General features: G+C 41.7%; 1 protein-coding gene across 2 annotated transcripts in view; it reads left to right on the forward strand.

Annotated features, from left to right (window-relative positions):
* Positions 1–23,668, forward strand: part of CCDC170 (coiled-coil domain containing 170) — a 149,090-nt gene that overhangs the window by 122,301 nt on the left and 3,121 nt on the right. For both annotated transcript variants that reach the window (XM_082250149.1, XM_082250150.1), the window contains 3 exons: positions 9,471–9,644; positions 13,963–14,205; positions 17,309–17,545. In XM_082250149.1, coding sequence (XP_082106275.1) covers positions 9,471–9,644; positions 13,963–14,205; positions 17,309–17,545 — 654 coding nt within the window. The remainder of the gene's footprint in view (positions 1–9,470; positions 9,645–13,962; positions 14,206–17,308; positions 17,546–23,668) is intronic.

Here is a 23,668-nt window from a genome sequence, read left to right on the forward strand (position 1 = left end):
TAGAAGAGAAGTTCTTGATGAACTTCCTATAAAAGTTTGAGAACCCAAGGAATCGTTGTAATGCCTTACGAGTTGTTGGTACAGGCCAATCCAGAATACACAATATCTTGCTCATATCCATCTTGATGCCATTCTTTGATATGATGTATCCTAGGAATAATACTTCTTCCTTATGAAATAGGCATTTCTTCAGCTTTACATATTAATTGTGTGCGAGTAATCTGGACAACACAAGTCTTACATGTCTTACATGTTCAGACAAGGATTGAGCGTAAATGAGTATATCATCCAGATATACTACAACACAAACATCGAGTAGGTCTCTGAAGATGTCATTTATAAACCGCTGGAATGCTGCGGGAGCATTACACAATCCAAAGGGCATCACTAGATATTCGAATAGTCCGTATCTAGTTCTGAATGCCGTCTTCCACTCATCCCCATTACGGATACGGATGAGATTGTATGCCGCTTTTAGGTCCAACTTCGAAAAGTAGGTGGCTCTACGCACTTGTTCAATGAGTTCCGGAATGAGAGGTAAAGGATAGCGATCCTTTATTGTGATAGTATTTAACTGCCTATAGTCAATGATAGGTCTGAGACTTAGATCCTTATTGCGGACAAAGAAAAGTTCTGCAGCTGTGGAAGAAGTAGAGGGTCTAATAAACCCTTTCGCTAAATTCTCATCCAAGTATTCCTTAAGATGAGAAAGTTCATCCTGAGATAGAGGATAAACATGTCCGAAAGGTAGTTTACTATTAGGGAGTAGATCAATAGAACAATCATAGTGCCTATGGGGAGGCAATACTTGAGCATTTTTCTCAAGGAAGACTTCAGATAGATCCTGATAGCATGGTGGTGGTGTGATTTCACCTGACACCATGGACAGGATATTTTTTATAAGATTGGAGGTTACACGTGGTCTTGCAATAGTGAGAGGGGAAGGTTAGTGTCCGCGTTTTCCAATCAATGTTTGGTTGATGTATGTGTAACCAGGGAAGCCCCAAAATAATGGGAAAATGTGGTGAAGGTAATACATCAAAGGAGGTGGTCTCAACATGAGACTCGTTAGTAGTAACAAGAAGTGCTTGTGTCTGATTGGTAATTGGACCAGAAGATAAAGGAATACCGTTAATTAAACTAACAGAGACAGGAATAGGTTTTGAAATAATAGGTATTTTATTCAAAGCAACAAAACTAGTATCAATGTAGTTCCCACAAGATCCTGTGTCGATCATAGCCTTGGTAGTGATTCTATTTTGGTCCCACTGTAAGATCAAATGAATGAAAAGATAGGGATTAGAAAAAGAAGTCGTTTATCCCGCCAGTAATACATGTGAACACTCACCCTCTTTTTTGTGGACAAGGGGACAGACGCTTATCAGATGATCAGCGGAAGCGCAATACATGCAGAGATTTTGAGATTTTCTCCTGGCTCGTTCAACAGACGATAATGGTGGGCGTATGATTCCTACCTCCATAGGAGTAGGGTCAAAGGACGAAAACCGAGAAGGATTGGGTAATGGTACTCCCATTTTCTCAGCCTTCCTTTCTCGTAAACGTCTGTCAATATTGATGCTGAGTTGTATTAAGGCATCCAAAGTGCCAGGTAAATCAGCTCGGGCGAGCTCGTCTTTAGCGGCTTCGGATAACCCGAGCCTGAACTGGGTTCGCAGAGATGCATCATTCCACCCTGAATCAAGGGTTCATCTCTTGAACTCTGCTACAAAGTCTTCAACAGGTCTCCTTCCCTGTTTTAAAGCCCTCAATTGGCTGTCAGCAGTACTCTGCCTATTTGGGTCTTCATACAGGCTAGAGAGTTCTGCTAGGAACGCAGGATAGGAGTTGAGAAGAGGGTAATTTTTCTCAAAGAGAGAGTCTGCCCAAACCCGTGTATCACCTGACATATATGAGATAGTGGTGCATACTTTAATATGGTCTGTATTGTAATTACGAGGTTTTAAATTAAAAAGCAATTGACATGCGTTTTTAAATTCACTAAATTTTTTCCGATCACCTGTAAACACTTGTGGAGGGTTTATTTTGGGCTCACGGGGTTGAGCAGCAGTGAGCTGTGATACACGGGCTATCTGCTGTCTCAAAGTCTGATTTTCTTTTTGCACTTCGGTGAGAGAAACAATTAATGCATCTACCTTTTGTGTTAGGTGCATTACATGAGTGGCTAATTCTGCTGAATCCATTTTTTCTGGTTCGTGCAATCTGTAACGCTCTGGGGTTTGATTTAGTGAACTGGATTTGCAGCTGCAGAATTTCCACTCAGTAGTCTTGTAGAGATGTGTTGAATCACCTTATCCAACTCTCCTGACTCATCATGGTGGCTCAGCCCGCTTCAGTATGCACATACACAAACACTCAGATAAGATGTTGCTGGAGTGATAGATATCTATGCAATAGTATTGAGGTGATATACTGAAGGAATAGGCTTGAGTAGTGATAGCAATTAATGATAGGCACTCAGGTAGTAATGTTGCAGGAGCGATAGCAGATGGTGATAGATAGTATGCAGGAGGGTTAGCAATCATGTACAAGTAACAGGTGGTAGGGGATAGCAGATGAAGTGTACAGGAGATGCTAAGTTAATGCAAGGATATAAGTACAGGTGGTAGTAGGCTCAAGAGCTAGCAATCTAGGTAACGATGCAGGTGATAGATATTGTAGTGCATATATCCTAGAGTTTAGCAACAGTTCTTAATATGCAAGAATAGATAGCATGTGACTTGATAGGAAGGGATCCCCTGCGGGGTACTTATCACTAGCTGGTAAGCGAGGTAAAGGATCAGGTAGCGAGGCTCCGGTCAATCCAGGTATAGGAAGATAGCTGGAGGATTCGGCAGCGTCAGACAGGGATGTATAACGAGCGGTTGCACGAACACCTTTTGAGTGCACACCGGCGGTTGAAATAGCCGCTCAGAGCGGCGCCTAGTGATGACGTCATCAGATGTTAAAGAGACATGCAGCTATATGCGTTCCACCTACCTGAATGGTGGAACGCAATGCGGAAGTAAGAGGCTAGAAAGGTACTGAAAGTACCAGGATCTTACACTCATCCGGTCAGCGTAACACCTTCACCACCAACTTCAGCACAGCCAGCGGTAAACGACAGCAGGCAGTTTTAAAACTTGCCTGTTTGGGGGAAAAACCACACACCGCGCAGGAGTTGTGGATGAGCATGGAACAGCAGACAAATGAGTGGTTGCTGCCAGCGAGCCTCAAGCCCGGCCTGGTGGTGTGCGATAACGGGTGAAATCTCATAGCAGCTCTGGGCCTAGCCGGTTTGACGCACATCCCTTGCCTGGCGCATGTGCTGAATTTGGTGGTGCAGAGGTTCCTTAAAAATTACCCCGATATGTCAGAGCTGCTGCAGAAAGTGCGGGCCGTCTGTGCGCACTTTCGGCGTTCTCACCCTGCTGCTGCTCGCCTGTCAGCGCTGCAGCGTAACTTCGGCCTTCCCCCTCACCGCCTCATATGTGACGTGCCCACAAGGTGGAACTCCACCTTGCACATGCTGGAAAGACTGTGCGAGCAGCAGCAGGCCATAGTGGAGTTTCAGCTGCAGAGTCGCTCTGCGGAACAGCACCACTTCACCACCAATAACTGGGCCTCCATGCGAGACCTGTGTGCCTTGTTGCGCTGTTTTGAGTACTCCACCAACATGGCCAGTGCCGATGACGCCATTGTCAGCTTAACTATCCCTCTTCTATGCCTCCTTCAAAAAACGATTCGGGCGATGATGGAAGAGGATGTGGCACAGGATGAGGAGGAGGAGGAGGAGGAGGATGAAGAGGTAACATTTCCAAGGCTTTCAGGGCAGTCATTCGCAAGTGGCTCCGAGGGTGGGTTCCTGCACCCACAAACGCCAGGGACACAATTGTCCAGCAGGGGCACAGTTCTGGAGGATGAGGAGGATGAGGAGGAGGAGATGGAGGAGGAGATGGAACCATGTTCACAGCAGGGTGGCACCCAGGCCAGCTCATGGCCATCACTGGTGCGTGGCTGGGGGGATACAGAGGACACGGACGATACACCTCCCACAGAGGACAGCCTTTCGTTGCCTCTGGGCAGCCTGGCACACATGAGCGATTACATGCTGCAGTGTCTCCACAACGACCGTCGAGTTGCCCACATTCTAACTTGTGCTGATTACTGGGTGGCCACGCTGCTGGATCCCCGTTACAAGGACAACGTACCGTCCTTAATTCACTCACTGGAGCGCGATCGCAAGATGCGCGAGTACAAGCGCACGCTGGTAGACGCGATGCTTTTGGCATTCCCACCTGACGGCGGGGCCACAGTGGAAGCACAAGGCCAAGGCAGAGGAGGAGGAGGAAGAGGTCGCCAACGCAACCAGGGCACCGCCAGCACCTCAGAAGGCAGGGTTAGCATGGCCGAAATGTGGAAAAGCTTTGTCAGTACGCCACAACAAACAGCAGCACCAGCAGCTCATATGGAACGTCTTAGCAGGAGGCAGCATTTCACCAACATGGTGGAGCAGTATGTGTGCACACGCCTACATGTAGTGAATGACGGGTCTGCCCCCTTCAACTTCTGGGTCTCCAAATTGGGCACATGGCCTGAGCTTGCCCTTTACGCCTTGGAGGTGCTGGCGTGCCCTGCAGCCAGTGTATTATCTGAACGTGTATTTAGCACGGCTGGGGGCGTTATCACAGACAAGCGCAGCCGCCTGTCCAGAGACAATGTGGACAAGCTCACGTTCATTAAAATGAACCAGGCATGGATCCCACAGGACTTTACCGTACTTTGTGCAGAATAGAGATGGATACCGACCTTACCCAGCCATTGTTCTATTTTTGATCTTTCTCACTCTTTTGGGGTGTACCCTCATTTAAAATGACTGAAAAAAAGCAGTGTTGGCTACCTTGTCCTCCTCCACCGCCGCTTCCACCTACACCGCCACATCCACCACCACCTCAACCTCCCTCCTACTCCATATGGGCCTCGTCCTTCACAGATGAAGAAAATTGTTTTATTTTTCTGTTTTTTTTGTTGTTTTAAGTTATTTCCCTATCCACATTTGTTTGCAGAGCACTTGCCATGCTCTTAACTACGTTTTGCTGCCATTTGCAGCACTCTAGCCTTTTCCATTGGTGTTTTCGAGCCATTTTAGTGCCTGAAAGTTTGGGTCCCCATTGACTTCAATGGGGTTCGGTGTCCGGGTAAAGTTCGGAAAAAGTCCGGGACACGGACCCGGACTTTTTTTTCAAATTCGGCCGAACCCGCCGAACACGGACACCCAGATGTCCGCTCAACTCTAATCGTGACACATATTCTCTGTTGAGTAAAGATCCTTTCATTTCATTCAAGAATGAACTGCATGATTTAATTGAGGAGGGAAGAGGCAGGGGAGTGTTAACTAAAAAGGAGTCCTCCTATCTTGACCCATTGTTCTGCAGGACACCTATCATTTATTGTCTTCCTAAAGTTCATAAGAATGCAGAGCAGCCTCCAGGACGTCCCATTGTTAATGGGATAGACTCGGTTACAGTGAGACTTGGGCAATATATAGATGTTTTCCTGCAGCCTCTGGTAGTCAAGACAGAGGCATACCTTAAGGACACAAAACACGCTATTCAAATATTGGAATCCCTTACCTGTACCCCCTCTACGATAATGGTTACAGCGGAAGTAAGTTTGCTCTATACTATTATAAGTCACAAAGAGGCTTTGTCAGCTGTAAATTGGGTGCTAGGAACATCTGACCTTCTGAGGAAGAACATAGGGTTCCTACGCAGGTGTTTGAGTTTTTGTCTTTCCAGAAATTATTTCTGGTATAATAGACAATATTACCTGCAGACCAGGAGGGTTGCCATGGGAGCCCGTTTCGCTCCCAGTGTGGCCAATTTGTTTATGGCCCACTGGGAGTCGGAGGTGGTGTTCCATGGCTGCCCCCCTGAGTTGTTGTTCTACCATAGGTACATTGATGACCTGATCCTAATTTGGGAGGGGGACATCAGTGGCCTTGAATCCTTTATAAGTAAAATTAATTCTAACAAAAATATTTCTCTGACCTGGAATATTAGCAGAGAAAATATTGTTTTTCTTGATTTAGAGATCTCCATTGAAGAGGTTTACTTCAAGATGTGTAACCATTTTAAGGTAACTGATCGGAATGCTTATATTCCGCTTGAAATTTGCCATCATCGATCATGGCTCTGAAATATTCCGAGAGGCCAGTTTGTACGGCTGAGGCGCAACTGTACCTCGGAGTGCGATTATTTATCGCAGGCGGAGGTGCTAGTGGACCGCTTTGTTCAAAAAGGCTATGGTAGGGATTCATTGAATAATGAAGTAGCCAAAGTTAAACAGTTGGATAGGAACATTCTAGTGGCCCCTAAATATACTACTAGTCAACTGGCTGGAGACAACCATTTTAGGTTCATTTTTGATTACAACCTGCAATACAGGAAGTTGGAAAAGATAGTTGAGAGGAATTGGTCTATCTTAAAGCAGAATACTATGTCCTGTTTTTCCAGAGAGACCTCAGTTTGTTTATAAGAAGGCCCCCACTCTGAGAGCCCGGTTAGCCCCAGCCCCAGGTGTAGTCGATCCCCCCAGTGTGTTCGGAAAATAGATTTTTCTCTTTCCTATTGGGATTCTACGTGTGTGGGCGGTGTGTGGTCTGTAGGCACTCCAAGGTGAATTGCAAGAAACAAAGAATTTACTGCGTCAGCCACCAAAAAATCATATACCATTAAAGGCCTCATCACATGTGCCACAGTCAGAGTGGTTTATGGATGTGACTTAGGAATGCGGATGTGACTTGCAATACATTGGGAGGACCTCCAGGCCACTACAGGTCAGGCTCAGAGAACATGTGGGTAACATTAAAAAAGGCCTGAAAATGCATAGTTTGTCACAACATTTTTGGAATGTCCATAATCGAGACCCACGTAGCCTTAAATTTTGGGGCATTGAAAATGTGAAACTACTTTGGAGAGGTGGCAATTACATACGCCAGCTTAGTCGTCGTGAATCATTTTGGATACACGAAACTAAGGTGTCCGTACCTTGGGCTGATCCTTTGTAACCTATGGTTTGAATCAGCTTTGTAAATCTGATATTGTCTGTTTTATTTTGCTAATTAGTGATTATAAATCAGCAGGTCTGATTATCATGTGAGCTTGTGCAATAATTTTATATATGTTTTAGTAAGAGCATAGATGTTATTTGGTCATTTATATAGTTGTCTTAATGTATTTTATTTAAGTTTTGAGCCGGTTGTTTACCCTGGGATCATCAGGGCAACAGAATTGATCTTCCTGTGTGATGGGCTTCCGTTATTCCGGCCTCTTAAGATTTACCTTCCGGGGTTGTGTCACTAATTATCCTTTAGTGGGCGGTCTTGTGAGAGCTGTGGCTCTTCTTTTTGCGGCCGTATCCCTCTCCCTTGCTATCGCTGAAGAAGTCCCACCCATAGGGACGTAACGCGTATGAAGGGGAGGGGCCGGTGACGTCACCCGCCATCCAGCGCAGCTTTTTTCTATTTATTAATATGTGATAGTGCCGATTAAGGTAATTTTTTTATATATTTGAAGCAATAAAGTCATTTTTAAAGGATATAAGCACTATGTTTGGACCTTTATATTTTTTGGACGTGCGGACCCTTTTCTGATGAATGGAAGCCTATCTGTTATAAGAGGAGGTCTAGTGGTACTCCACGATTCATGGTCATCATTTCTGGGATCTTAAGTGAGAGCTTCATGCTTTATTTGTCCGTCTGGTGACACAGGGGTTAATCCTGAGGTGAGAAGATAGATTGACTGGTTGGTGGATAAGCAGTGTTAGCGCTGCACTATTTTATTTGTATATGCTTCATTTGGATTTGGTTAATAGATCCTGAGTGCACAGCAGCTTTCTTGCCTTTATATTTAGGTGCGCTGATTTCATTTTTTTTCATTAACCTAATTAGTTGCAAAATTTTCTTCCAGCTCTTCCTTGTTAGTACCACTTTGCCAGCTTCTTGTTGCCCTGTCCCAACTTGTTTTGAGGTGTGAGGTGTGTTGCTGCCATCAAATACAAACTGTTATTATTTTTTTCTTAGAATGGCACATTTTCTGAGTTTAAACATTTGATATGTTTTCTATTTTGAATAAAATATAGAAGTCAATGCAAGCCGCTCCGACTTCGCCCCCAAGTAGTGCAGGAACCTTTTGATTAGAACGGTTCCATTGCAAAGAATGGAGCGCTACTTGGAGCAAGTCGTCTGACAAGTCGTGATAGTGTGAACCGGCTCTTAATGGTTTCAAAAAACAGTTACATTCTTGGAATGCCAGGATTGCTAACTGTCAGATTTTCTGGTGTCCTCAAATTTGCTTGTGCCATGAAATGGCTGGTGTCATAACAGATCACATGTGCAGCACCATGGCATTTGCAGTTTAAACAGAAGCAGCGCCCTTGGCTCTAAAGGATAGGAGAGTGTAATTCTGCTTTAAAGTAGAACTAAAGGCAAAACTTTTTTTTTTAGTGTTAGAGTGCAGAGGGATTAGAATGCTTGTCATTTCTTATTGCTGTCTGTGCCCCCATTAAGGAGATTCACCCTCTCTATTTGTCCTGTGAACCTTAATCATTGAAAGTAAAAGAAAATCCCAGATTTTTGGTTGTCCACAGAAAAGTAATAGAGGAGAAAAACTTCCAATGGGGACCTAGGGGTCCCCAAGAAATTCCCTTAATTTTCAGGGATTTCCTCTCACTTCCTGTTTGGCTATGGGACAGGAAATTAAGGGAAATCTCCACAATGGGGGACAGATGGCAAAAAAAAATCTGAAAGGGGTTAAAATCCTCCCTTTTACTCTATCCAAAATGGAAAAAGTTTTGCCTATAGTTCTACTTTAAGGCTGTCAGCAGATCGGCCTCTACAAACTCAGCAGTGCCTAAAAATGTCTAAAATGGAGAGCAACTGAACATGTGCAGAGCCGGGTGAAACAGTGTATTACTGGATTTTAAACAGTATAGACACTTATTTTTTATGTTTTACATAGCTATACCTGCAAAATGGGTCAGCCTGAAGTGATCTAGCAGAACTTCATTTTCTGACTAAAGTTCCACTTTAAGCTGTTCAGCTCAGCAGCCAAATTATTCAACATATATTTTCTGCACATTGTTTGCAAAACCAGAGTTTCTCTTCAAAGAAAATGTTTTCAGCTGACTTTTTACCAATTTTCCTAACTGATATATATATATATATATATATATATATATATATATATATATATATATATATATATATATATATATATATAATATATTTGTTGTTTCTTCCGTCTAAGTGATGAGTGGTATTTTTCCAGACATGTAAATTCCTCATAACCTGAACATTTCACTTATCAGGTACAAGTGAATCATAAAACAGAGATATGGCATACTACTGTTTTATTTCAACAGACACCTTCCAACTTATTTCTTCACTTTTATAACTCTACTACTTTCTGCAGTACATGAAGTTCTTGGAGCAGCTGTCTGAAAAGATGAAATTGGACAGAATAACTGCTGATGTAGGTTTTGACATGCGTCTGGATGTCATCCTCGCCCGAGCAGATCAGTTGGTCAAACTGGAATCAGATGCTGTAGTTGAAAACAAGACACTTGCACATGGTCTGCAAAGAAAGGTAAATGTCACTGTCTTTGTTACAATAATTTAGCTCAGTTTACATTACCTCTCAGTGATTTTAATATAGGTGACATACGGAAGCATCATATTAAGCACCTATTGCTGATACTACCACTTAGTGCTATGATTGCATAATACATCTTTCTATTGAGTCTTTACAGTTTCTTATCCACAGTGTTCAACTTATCAAAGTACAGTTGTGTAAAATTTGTATTAGGTACCTTATACTTGTTCATTACTGTGGTGTTCATTACTGCAGACCTTAAAGTGACACTAAACAATACATTTTTGCCCAAAATAATCATTTTAATGCGGTGCAATTCCTGTCCATATCACATGCGGTTTCCCACAATGCTCCTGTGTGAACCCTGAAGTCACTATGACAAGCCTGGATTCACACTGTAGCGGTGGGGGAAACCGCATGTGATCTGGACAGGAATCCCACTGCATTCCTGTTCAAATCACATGCTATCGTTTGCAGTGTGGAAGATGGTGTCGCGCTAATCACGGCATAAAATTTTAACTGACAGCATGAGTCCCATGTGCCACAAAAGTCCAAATCAATCCAAAGAGGTGCAGAGAGAGGAGGATCCACCACCAAACAGAGTCACTGAATACTTTTACCAGCTACTCAGACCCACCAGGGTCACACAACGCCTAAAGTACTGATGTAGATCACAACAGGTAGGATCCAATAACCCCAAACACCTCCTGCTGCTGCGGACTGTTATCAACTCCAACGGACTTTTGCTGCACTTAGAAGACATAAACAAAGGATCCCCTCATGATGTAGTATCTTATAACAATTTATTAGGGTAAATAGAGAGCAGCTTACATTAAGGAAGTCGGTTGTCAGCATTCAATATTGCAGTGAGAAGCGATCATTGGTTTCCCACTAACAAGATGGCCGCCGCGTCCCCTTGACAACGTCACTGTATGACGAAACGCGTCGGGATTTGGCTGACGGCTGACGCATGCGCAGACGAGGGATGCGGTGGCCATCTTGTTGGTGGGAAACCAATGATCGCTTCTCACTGCAATATTGAATGCTGACAACCGACTTCCTTAATGTAAGCTGCTCTCTATTTACCCTAATAAATTGTTCTAAGATACTACACCATGAGGGGATCCTTTGTTTATGTCTTCTAAGTGCAGCAAAGGTCCGTTGGAGTTGATTCCAGTCCACAGCAGGAGGTGTTTGGGGTTATTGGATCCTACCTGTTGTGATCCACATCAGTACTTTGGGCGTTGTGTGACCCTGGTGGGTCTGAGTAGCTGGTAAGAGTATTCAGTGACTCTGTTTGGTGGTGGATCCTCCTCTCTCTGCAGCTCTTTGGATTGATTTGGACTTTTGTTGCACATGGGACTCATGCGGTCAGTTAAACTTTTATGCTGTGATTAGCGCGACACCATCTTCCACATTGTTACCTGAAGATATTGTTTTCATGTCTTTTTGTGTCAGCTGCTTTTCACTTATTGTTTTTAAACCTTTAATTTAGGTTTTATGTTTATGCTTATAGCGCAGCAATTTTATCTAATTATCGTTTGCAGTGCAATTTGAGCCCATTAATTTTGTTTGGGATCAAATCACACAGCAAGGGTATCAGTTTCAGGTATCGGAGCATTTACACAGAGTACAAGTACTTGTGCAAATGTTTAATATTGGCAATGATGCCGATACCAGTGCAATTCCAATTAAAACATTTAAATACATCAGGGGTGTGAATAAGGTTGAGGAAGGCTGTATTTTCAATATGAAACTAAGATCAAGAACATGAGGACATGACCTCAATTTAGCAGGGATCTGTTCTAAACTAGGGGTGCTCAACCTAGTGAAGAGCGAGGGCACTTAAGTGATTTGATAACCAGTCGTGGGTCACAATGAACTATGGGGTTTTACTGTCCCCCAAAAGGCAAATGTAAACTAGCCCTTACTGTCCTGAGCCCTCTATGGGGCTGCTTTCACACTGATGTGCTGTAGTTTACCTGCACCACGGGTGCAGCAGAGTGCACCTGCTCCTTTCCTGCGGGTTAGCTGCACTGAGCCATAATAAATCTTGCGGGAGTGGTGCACTTTCTAAAAGTGCAACAAAACTCCTGCAAGATATAATAGAAGTTTTTAGCTCAGTGAGGATAACCCATGGGAAAGCTGCAGGTGCATTGTGCTGCACCTGTGGATCAGTGTGATAGCAGCCTAAAAACCCTTTTTTATAAGTGCTAATATACCCATTGCAAAAGTGCTGCACGGTATGTGTTGTTTAATAAACTGACTTTTTCCTCTTCCAGCTTCAGCTGACATCGTTCTCCAGGCTGCAGGACCTAGGTGAAGTGCACTTGGTATCACTCTGCCTGGGACAGGAGTCGGCGCTACAGAGAAAGCATCAACTTATGTGGCTCCTATTCCTTCCATGGCCGCCTGCTTTCTCTGCTTCTCGCGTTGGCTCCATGCACTCTCGTGCTCTGTGATGGCAGGTCGGCAAGCCGTTGCTTGTGATCTGGGCTTGCCGAACCACCATCCCAGAGCATGGGCATGTGCTTCCCTGGTTTGAGGTTGCAGGCCACAGAGAAAGCTCAGGTTGAGCACTGTTCTCAGCTATTATAGATTATTTCATCTAATATTTCTAAGATTATTTCTAAACAGGAGTTGATGCAGATGAGGCAGCGAGTTTGTTAATAGTTAGTGGATTTAAACATGCTGTGGACCAGCGATGACTGGTCCATAAGGGGCGCAGGGGCGCTGCTCCTTTTATCTCTATGCGCCGGCCCCGAATATTCATGCAGGGCACCGGATGCATAGATTTCTACAAAGTTTTTATGTTTTTTAAGCACATGACTAGAGCCTGAGGCTCTAATCGGCTTCAAAAAGGTTGGGCTTGGGGCGCAGAGCACTTTTTCCCTCCCCCCCCCAAAAATGGAGCACCAGCTGCCACTGCTTGGGACAAAAAATCTACACTCTGCATAAATACACTGCTCAAAAAAATTAAAGGAACACTTTTTAATCAGAGTACAGCATCAAGTCAATTAAACTCCTGGGATAGTGATCTGGTCAGTTAAGTAGCAGAGGGGATTGTTAATCAGTTTCAGCTGCTTTGGTGTTAATGAAATTAACAGGTGCACTAGATGGGCAACAAAGGAAACAACCCCCAAAACAGGAATGGTTTTAAAGTTGGAGGCCACTGAATTTTTTTTTACCTTACTCATTTTTTCTGACTGTTTTTCACTAGTTTTGCATTTGGCTAGGGTCGTTGTCAATACTGATAGCATGAGGCGATACCTGGACCCTATAGAGGTTGCACAGGCAGTCCAACTTTTCCAGGATGGCACATCAATACGTGCCAATTGCCAGAGGGTTTGCTGTGTCTCCCAGCACAGTCTCAAGAGCATGGATGAGATTCCAGGAGACAAGCAGTTACTCTAGGAGAGCTGGACAGGGCCATAGAAGGTCCTTAACCCATCAGCAGGACTGGTATCGGTTCCTTTGTGCATGGAGGAACAGGAAGAGCACTGCCAGAGCCCTACAAAATGACTGCCAGCAGGCCACTGGTGTGAATGTCTCTGAGCAAACAATCAAAAACAGACTTTATGAGGATGGCCTGAAGGCTGATGTCCTCTTGTGGGCCCTATGCTCACTTTCCGGCACTGTGGAGCTCAATAGGCATTTGCAATTGAGCACCAGAATTGGCAGGTCCGCCATTAGTGCCTTGTGCTTTTCACAGAATAGTCAGGTTCACCCTGTGCACATGTGACAGACGAGAAAGGGTCTGGAGAATCCATCTAGAACATTATGCTGCCTGTAACATCATTCAGCACGACCGGTTTGGTGGTGGGTCAGTGATGATCTGGGGAGGCATATCCATGAAGGGACACACAGACCGCTACAGGCTAGACAATGGCACCCTGACTGCCATTAGGAATTGGGATGAAATCCTTGGACCCATTGTCAAACCCTACGCTGGTGCAATGGGTTCCTCCTGGTGCATGACCCACACACTACCCAGTCCATATCAGTATAGATATCCAGCATGATATTTTTTCCCCATTAAGATCTAAAGGGTTTTCAAAGTGTTCTTTTAATTTTTTTTTTTGAGCAGTGGAGCAGTGTATATAATTGTGGCAGACTTGATGGACCACTTGGTCTTTTTTCTGCCGTCACTGTTCCATGTTTCTGTGGTGTTAAAAACAGTAATCATTGAGGATATGTTATATTTGCTAGCCAGAGCCTGGGGTAAAATGAATTAGCCTCGGGATAAACGTAAGCATTATAGGCTTATTAGTGGAAAACAAATTTACTTACTGATATTATCAATCTTCTTCAGTTAAAAGCCCAGAAGGAAAAGTTTGAAAGCAAAGAACTTCATATGGAGCTTCTGAGGAAAAAAATTGCCCAGTTAGAAGAAGAAAAACAAGTCCGCACAGCTCTGGCAGTGGAGAGAGATGAGGCCAACCTGACAGTCCGAACTTTGCAGAGGAAGGTGGAAAGGTTGCAAAAAGAATTAAATGCAGCTCAGCAATCTGTCACTGAGCTTAAATCCAGACTTGCAGACACTAATGAGTTAAAGGTGAGTAGTTCATTGTACCTCTCTTATGAGTAATTGGTGTTTATACTTTTACAATGGTTTATGTACAGGTATATTTTAAGACTTTTCTGTAAGCTCTCTAATGAAGAAGCTATTTCTGGTTTTAACACTGAAAATAACATTAGTGTAGACCAAAACCCCCACTGGTATTGGGTATGGCCAAAGCTGTCAACAAGGAAAGTAAGGCATGCAGAAGTGCATCTGGATTCTTTGTGTACCAGCTGTGACAGGGAGCGGGGTTAACTTTTTTTTTTAACTTTTAAGGGTATCTTACATGACATCAACAGAAACATTTCAATAGTAAGGCCCCTTTCACACAGGCGGACTGTTCATATCCGTCTGTCAGTTTTTTGGCGGATCTGAACGGACGCCCCATGCATCTCTATGAGGCATCGGATGTCAGCGGAGACATGTCCGCTGACATCCGATCCGTCAAATCTGGAAGGATGGAAACCCTATTTTCATGTCCAAGTCCAAAAAGGTTTATATACGTCCTCCGTTTAAACCTAAATACCGGTGTTATGGCAGCAGATAGCTGCCATAACCCTGGTATTTTTTTAAACGGTGGACGGTTGGCTTTCCGATAAGGGTGGTCTCAGCGGCAGATTCGCCGTGGGATCACCCTTCGGCGGAAATAGGCCTAGGCAAGTGGCTAGGATGCATGATGATGCTCCTTGGATGTTGGGCCCCTCTATATGGCTAGGCTGTGAAAAAGTCTCACACATGTGGTATTGCCATACTCAGGAGGAGTGGCAGAATGTATTTTGGGGTGTCATTTTTGCTGTGTACATGCTATGTGTTAGGAATATCCTATAAATTGACAACTTTGTGTAAAAAAAAAAAAGTTTTCATTTTTTTCCCACATTTTCCAAAAACCTGTGGAAAAAAATGATATGTTCAAATGACCCATAATGCCTCATAGAATATACGTTGGAGTGTTTACTTTCCAAAATGGGGTCATTTTTCCATTGTATTGGTGCTCTAGGGCCTTGAAAAGTGTGATAGGTAGTAAGAAAGTTTTATGTTTATTTATGCTCCTAGAACGCCTGAAGGTGCTACTTGGACGTGGAGTCTCTTTTTGTGGGCAGGCTATGTAAAAGTCTCACACATGTGGTATCACCATACTCAGAAGGAGTAGCAGAATGTATTTTGGGGTGTCATTTTTGCTGTGTACATGCTATGTGTTAGAAATGGCTTATAAATTGACAACTTTGTGGGAAAAAAAAGAAAAAAAAATGTTTTTCTTAATTTTCCCAAGAATTGTGGGAAAAAATTATAACTTAAAAAAACTCACCATGCCTCTTACTAAATACCTTGGACTGTCTACTTTACAAAAAGGGGTCATTTGGGGGGTATTAGTACTGTCCTGACATTTCAGGGCCTCAAGAAAGGAGATAGGCCGTCAGTACATCTGGTGTGATCAATTTTCAGCAATTGGTACCATAGCTTCTAGACTCAATAACTTTCACACAGACTAAAAAATATACACTAATTTGGGTTAATTTTACCAGAGATATGTAGCAGTATAAATTTTGGCCCAAATGTATGAAGAAAAATTAATTTTTTGCAAAATTGTATAATAGAAACTAAAAAAAAGTGTTTTTTTTTCAAAATTTTTGCTCTTTTTTTGCTTATATCACGAAGAAAAAAAAACCCAGTTGTGATCAAATACCACCAAAAGAAAGCTCTATTTGTGTGAAAAAAATGATAAAAATTTTGTTTGGTTACAGTGTAGCATGACTGAGCAATTGTCATTCAAAGTGTGAGAGTGCTGAAAGCTGAAAATTGGTCTGGGAAGGAAGGGGGTCTAACTGCTCTGTATGGAAGTGGTTAAAGAAACCTTGGCTTCCATAACACCTCAGCAGTGCCACAGGCTGATCCCCTCCATGCCACACTGCAATGATGCAGTAGTTCATGCAAAAGGAGCCCTGACCATGTATTGAGTGCATACTATACTGTACATGGGCATACTTTTCAGTAAGACAACATTTCTGTTGTAAAAATCCTTTTTTTATTGGTCTTATGTAATATTCTAATTTTCAGATATATTGAATTTTGGGTTTTCACTAGCTGTAAGCCATAATTATCAAAATGAAAAGAAAGAAATGCTTGAAATATATCACTCTGTGTGTAACGCATCTATATAAAATATATGAGTTTTACTTTTTGAATTAAATTGCTGAAATAAATGTAACTTTTTGATGATATTCTAATTTTATGAGATGCACCTGTATATATTGATATACAATTGAATTTGTTTATGATTCAGAGCACTTTAGCATACTAATTTTTATTTAGTTATGTTTTTCATCTTCTTTAAAAATATTTGTTAGTTTTATATAATAATTGTTCATTGTAGATTAAAAGGAAAAGACCATTACAAAATATGCTTGAAAGTAAATGTTCTTTCTTCTTTTTAATAGGCAACTCAACTACCAAAATAGTGGCTTTATGCCACTGTGGTACATCTCATCACCAATATTGCTTAATATTCGGCAGATCCTACATGATCTTCTATGGCATTAATTGATTTGCTGACAATCTGATATTCTTTCATGTGTGGGATTATAGAGTCATTGGTGAAATGATGTACCATACAGTTAGCCTATGATTTTACTGTGTTTGTTAGACTTTGTCCCAAAAATATTTAAGATGCCACATATGTAATAAATATTTGTACCTAACTACCAAATCAGCCATTACCTTATCACATCTGTGTCATCATAACTGCTGAATAAATCTGTAACTGACTAAAGAAAAGATCATTTACTATTATTGTGTTCCTTCTAGCTTGAAATCCACATATAGAACACTAGAGGTCAGGGTAACATTAGGACAGGAGAAAACTGCCTTATGATGAGCTTCACCATGGCATTCTCTTAACAGCAATATAGTGAACACAGGGGTGTAGATAAAAGTATATCCCTTGTAATGGTAAAGTGACAGAAGTCATTGGCTGAATAGGCATCATTCTGAGTCAGCAAGTATATGGCAGGTTTTATGCTTCTTTGCAGAATTTTTGCATTCTCTATCAGTAGTAAAAATAGTTAACACAAAGAATATAATCAAGTGCATGTGTCTCTAGATTAAAACACTGGAACAACATAAAACTATTGAAAAGCTGAACAAATCTGTGGAACAACTTGAGAAAGTTAAAGGCAAGACTGAAAAGAGGTTACTGTCTATAAAATCGGAGCTAGACTTTACAGAACGAGAAGCAAAGGAGGAAAAAGATAAAACCGGCAACTACATAGAAGTGATCAGCAGTGAACTGAAGACACTTAAGAAGACCTTAGAAGATGTTTCCAAGAGGGAAAAACAGGTAATGGATTTGTCTAAATAAACATATATATATATATATATATATATATATATATATATATATATATATATATAAATAAAATACTGTAAATTATATTTTACTGGATATGATATCCAGCTGTACACAGCTATGACAGTTCGACCAGCACAGCTATGGCAGTTTAAATGCAATAATGCCTGTTACAAAATAGACATTATTAATTTATGTAGTGTAGCATTTGGTAACCTCAAGGAATTTTGAAGATAAATCATGGGTTAAACTAGAAATTCAGACACACCTTGTTATTCAGTTTTGGATATAGTATAGAAGAGGTAGAACCTCCTTTGTAGTGTTGCCACGTCCAGTTGGGTACATTTACCCTCACCTTCTGTTCTAGCAGTATTAGTCACAGAGACTGGACGTAAGGTTGATCTCCACTGGGGTCCCTGACAGCATTTAAAATGGTTTGATCTACTACCCACTCTACTATGGAAGTGTTCTTCATGATGTCTGTGTTCCCGTTGGATTGATTTCTATTCACTTCTTGTCCTGATGGCACCCATCACCAACACAGGAAGTAAACAACATAAACCCATGTCTGTGAAGGTTCCCATTTATGCAGGTCATGATAAATCTAGCAGTCGAGGCCGGCGCTACTGCTGAGCTAACTAGGCAGCTGCCTAGGGTGCAGCCACGGCCAGGAGCTGCCCAAATACTCAGTCATCATCCCTGCTACCACAGTCACGCCACTCAGCACAGGCTGTGCAGCAATCAGAGCTGTCCCTGAATGTACGGCAGCTGACAGCATCTGCTGTTTTCAGCCCTATGGTTTGATTGCTATGGCCATCCATGTCCTAGCAACCAAGAAGTTCCTTTTCCAAACCTATCCGGTCCCAGTGCCCAGCCTTCCAGCTTTTATCTGTCCTGTAGCCGACTGCTGCAATGAGAAGAAATGGACCCTGATCTAAGCTGGGGTCTTCACAATACTCCCCTTCCACTACCCCAACTATTCTCTTAAACCTCTCCACTCCCCTTACTCCACTCTGCTCTTCCCTTTTATCTTTGTAATTGTAAAAAAATAAAAAAAAAATAAAAAAAATGAATTACTGTCACCAGTCAGTGTCCCTGATCACCACCACACCCATTATATGATGACGCTCTACTGACAGTATGCAAAAAAAAAAAATAATTTCTTCATTTTCCAAAAACTTATGATAAAAAAATAACAACTTTAAAAACTTGCCATGCCTCTTACTAAATAACTTGGACTGTCTACTGTCCAAAAAGGGGTCATTTATAGCTGTACTGTCTTGACATTTTTGGTCCTCAAGAAAGGAGATAGGCTGTCAGTACATCAGGATTGATCAATTTTCAGATATATACCATAGTTTGTGGACTTTATACCTATCCTTCAGGCTGCATATATACTGATTTGGTTTATTTTTACAAAGGAAATGTAGCAGAATACATTTTGGCCTAAATTCATGAAGAAAGATTATTTATTTGCAAAATTTCATAACTCAAAGAAAGAAAAACTTTTTTTTATCACAATTTTAGTTATTTTTCATTTATATAGCAAAAAATAAAAAACCCAGTGGTGATTCAATGCCACCAAAATCAAATTCTATTGGTGTGAACAAAATGATAAAAATTTAGTTTGGGTAAACTGTTGCATGACTGCGCAATTGTCATTCAATGTGTGACAGCGCTGAAAACTGAAAATTGGCCTGGGCAGGAACGGAGTAAAAGTGCCCAGTGTTGAAGAAGAAAAACACCTTTGCCAAGAAAAAACAATGTATTCTGGGTGATCCATATACATTGAAAGAAGTTTAACAAACTGTTGCAGATTTCTACCTGTTTCTGCTAGGAAGAAAAACTTTTGATCAGACTATGTGCAGACTGATTCTGAATGGGAGGGTCTGGTTCAGTATAACTCACACTGTTCTTATGAGAAAAGTTGCAATGTCTGCTTTCCTTTAGAAGTATTTAACCCCTAGGGAGCATCTCATCAAAAATGAAATTCCTATTGCAGAGGATGTCTAAAATCTGACTTGTTTCTTAGTGCAGACTTCTGTGAAAATCAATGAGCCAATCACAGAGGCAGGAAATGAAATTTCTAGGGGCGTTCTGTACACCAACAGTGAACAGACTGCTTCCAGGTTACATAGTAAGGGTGCTTTCACACGGTCCGCTGTGCGGTGCGGACCGTTCTCTGCTCAGCGGGGATCGATATGCCGATCCCCGCTGAGCAGGTGGATGACAGGTCCGTCTCTGCACTGTGTGCGGAGAGGGAGGTGTCATAGGCCTGCTGCTCTCTATGGGGGAATCGGATGAGAGCGGACCGCCTGTTCGCTCTCATCTGATCCCATCCGATCCGATCCCCTGGACAGATGGAAAATAGGGTTTCCATCCATCCGGATTTCACGGACAGGATCAGATGCGGATGGCAGCGGATGTCAGGGGACATGTCTCCGCTGACATCCGCTGCCCCATAGGGATGCATGGAGGATCCGATCAGATCCACCTAAAAAACTGACAGCCGGATCTGATTGGATCATTCGTGTGAAAGGGGCCTTAGTCTGGCTGAAATAAAGACACAAGTCCATCTAGTGCAACCAATCAGGGTTGCCAACTGTCAGTAAATTCACAGACAGTTTGTAAAATCCATGATTTTTTACACCTGTCCATGAATGTCCGTTACGGACATGCAGCATGAAAGAAGTTTAGAAAGAAACAAAAGCTATTAGAAATAAAGAATACACAAAGAATATTTGATGCTACTGCTTGCAGACTATACATTTAAATAATGCTTTTTTGCAACGCTTGACCATAATCAACATATTTATTATGATTTATTAATTTTTTAAAATAATTATAGATAGTATCATAAGTTGTTGTATGTTTTTGCTGTGCCAGACATATTAAAGGGGCCCAGTAGGTAGGTTATTTAGGGGCCCAGTGATGTAGGTAGCTCTGGCTGTGTATATGCCTGCCTAAAGTAGCACACTCTGAATCTACATACAGGTTTTCAGATACCATAAATATTGCACTGCTCCAGCTACTAAAAATCATTAAAGCTGACTTTGTACTTCTATCAACGTTCATGTTTTTTTTGGAATTGGTGACGTATGTTGACTTAGTAAAATGAACTTGTTTTGAGCAAGACTTTTTTCACTGCTGTGTTTGTTTTTTTTATTTTTTCAGAAGTTAAGCAATTCGCTTCAACAATACCTACATTTTTGAAAGAGAGTTTCCATTTTTTTTAAAGCTTGTTCTAAAACAAAATCTATATAAAAGTTACAATACAGTGACTGTCCCCAAATCCAGCCAGTCTTTTTTAAAAATGATTAAATGATAACTAAACCCAAAACAACTTTTTAATATAATGCAGCTTACTAGTACTTAGATGTGTTGGTTGCATTACTTTTAGTTTTCAGGCTAAAAACATTTCTAGCAAATACAGAAAATACCTATTGATTGTCGCTTCCCGTGAGATGAACATGAAACAAAAACAATGTTATGTTTGTTGTGTAAACTGCTAATCCCCCCTCCATTATTTAATGAAGATGAAGAGAAAAAGACATGTTTGACAATCAGCTTGGGTGACAACCATTGCTCCCTCCATGGATACAGTGGAAGTGTGAGCATAGCCACCCAGGAACAGGAAGTGAGTTGTTGGTATGGTTACCAGGTAAAAATAAAAGGTGAAAACAGCCTTAAAAAATATCTAATGCAGACACCTCATCTAAAGACTGGTAAGCTACAATATATTTTTATGTTTTTGGGTTTAGGCATACTTTAAAAAAATAATGTATGATGGTTTTGTATATATTTGCTTTATTATCATTACTAAAAAAAATACCATTAATGTGGTTGTAAAGGCAAAAGATTTTTTTTGCCTTAATTCATTCTCTGCATTAAGTAAAAAAAAACCTTTTAGGTGCAGGTCCTGCCCCCCATAAATACGTATCTGGGCCCGATCTCGATCCAGCGCTGTGCCTGAGAGCAACAGCACTACTCACTCTCTCCCTTCTCACTGGACCCATTCGCTTCTGCTGCTGTCAATAGATGCATGCAGCTCAGGATTGAGCCTGCATGAGTGCAAGGCAGGAGGAGCCAGGAGCGCTGGCAGGGGACCCCAGAAGAGAAGGACTTGGATTGTTCTATGCAAAACTATTGCACAGGGCAGATAAGTATAACATCTTTGTTATTTTAACAAAAAAAAAAAAAAGAAAGAAAAACATCCTTTACAATCACTATTTGTATTATCGATTTATTACATTTAGTCAGCTAAATATGAACTATTGCAATATGAATATTGTATATTCTTATTACAGCCATAAGGTAGATAATTTAAATGACTTTTTTTATGCGTTTCGATTTTTCTCACCTCCCATTGCCTGTTTACAGAGCTCAATAGTTCAAGCTGAAAAGTACACATGAAATTGGATAAGTCAGAGCAGTTACTCACTCTGCTCTTCACCCCCTTCCAAATGGCTCTATCTCCATCCAAGATATTGGGCTAGGAGCACACTGGACATTGTCACATCTTTCTGCATTTATAATTGTGCTTGCATAGTTAATAACATCACCCCACCAAATAATATCCCAACCCCATGCCTACAGACAGCTTTGCTTTGTTGTTAGCCACCCCACAAGTTAAACTCTTAACCTTTTTCGGAATTTAGCTGTCATAGATTAGAGCTGCAACTTATCTGCTATGTATGGTTTTACAAAGCTAGTTTCTGTAGGGCTATTATGTTACCTGATGTTCCAGAGGCACACAGGGTTGTCCTGTTGCATGTAGTTTTAAAGACACACAGGTGGTTGATTTACTAAAACTGGAGAGTGCAAAGACTGGTGCAGCTCTGCAAAGAAACCAATTAGCTTCCAGGTTTTTTGGTCAAAACTTAATCGAACAAGCTGAAGTTAGAAGCTGATTGACTACAATGCACAACTGCACCCGATTTTGCACTCTCCAGCTTGAGTAAATCAACCCAATAGTCTTTTACTGCCTGACTGTTGCATTGGTTTGGCAGTTTTAGCCATGTCCCAATCCTACCTGCCTATTGATATAACAGCTTCCCGGCTATTTTCTGCCATTACTTCCAATGGTACTCACAGAATCCCTATCAGTGCTTCCTATGGTACTTCCAGAGTCTCTGCCAGAAGCTTCAGAGTTCTCTAAAACAACCCCGGGCAAGTCCTCTGACCAGAATTTCTTTCAGATCCAGCTATTGAAGGATATGTTTTCTCACCACCCACCCCTTCCTTCAAAGCTATAACACAAACTTGTGATATTGGCTTGACTGCTGCTGACCTCGTTTGACCTGACTACTCTATTGATTGCTGCCTGCCTAGACTTAACTACTTTGTTGATTGTGGCCTGGCTCGACCCTTACATGGACCTGACCATTCTCTTGCCATTCCCATAGTGTATAGTCGCCATATGGTAGCGTTGCGTTCCTCATTCATTCTTTGGTGGTGCAACCCTGAAGACCGTGACCTGGTACCAGCCTGCAACAAAAAATTTTGGGGGCCATTAGGGCTCCTGACCTATCTCCACTTTCAGGAGCTTAGATGAAGACCAGCTGGTGCTCAGACTGTGTGCCTCAGGCAAGCCTGTGTCACCCGCCAGTGGGTATTGCTCTAACATTAGCATTCTTCTCACCATTATTTTTATTAGCCCCCAAACAGAGAACTGTGCCATTTTCTACTTGAGGCCAACTGACTTATGTCAATACTACTGTTGCAAAAGAACTCCCTAACCAATGCCTAGTCTGTCTGAAATATTTTCTGTGCTCTGCCATTGATGTCAGCTACATCTGTCAGCAGGAAACACAGGTCAAAAGAAATTCAACTACTACTTTCTGTAGTCTTTTAGTTGGTTTTGAGTTTTCTCTAAGAAAACAATTTTTCTCCCACAATTTCACAGAACATTATAAACTAAAAATGATCCCCTTCTTCACCCACCAAAAAAGATTTTGAAAATAGAATACAACAGCAAATTGCAAGGTACTGTGGTGAGTGATGGTGTATATAACACCATTTAGTAGGATGCTATTATTTTATTTTGCTGTTGCATTTAGGTAATGACGTTAATATATTTAGCTGCACTGTCTACTGCCTAATGGATGGTGGGTA

Source organism: Pelophylax lessonae, assembly GCF_965119305.1.
Source record: "Pelophylax lessonae genome assembly, chromosome: 3".
NCBI classification, from domain to species: domain Eukaryota; kingdom Metazoa; phylum Chordata; class Amphibia; order Anura; family Ranidae; genus Pelophylax; species Pelophylax lessonae.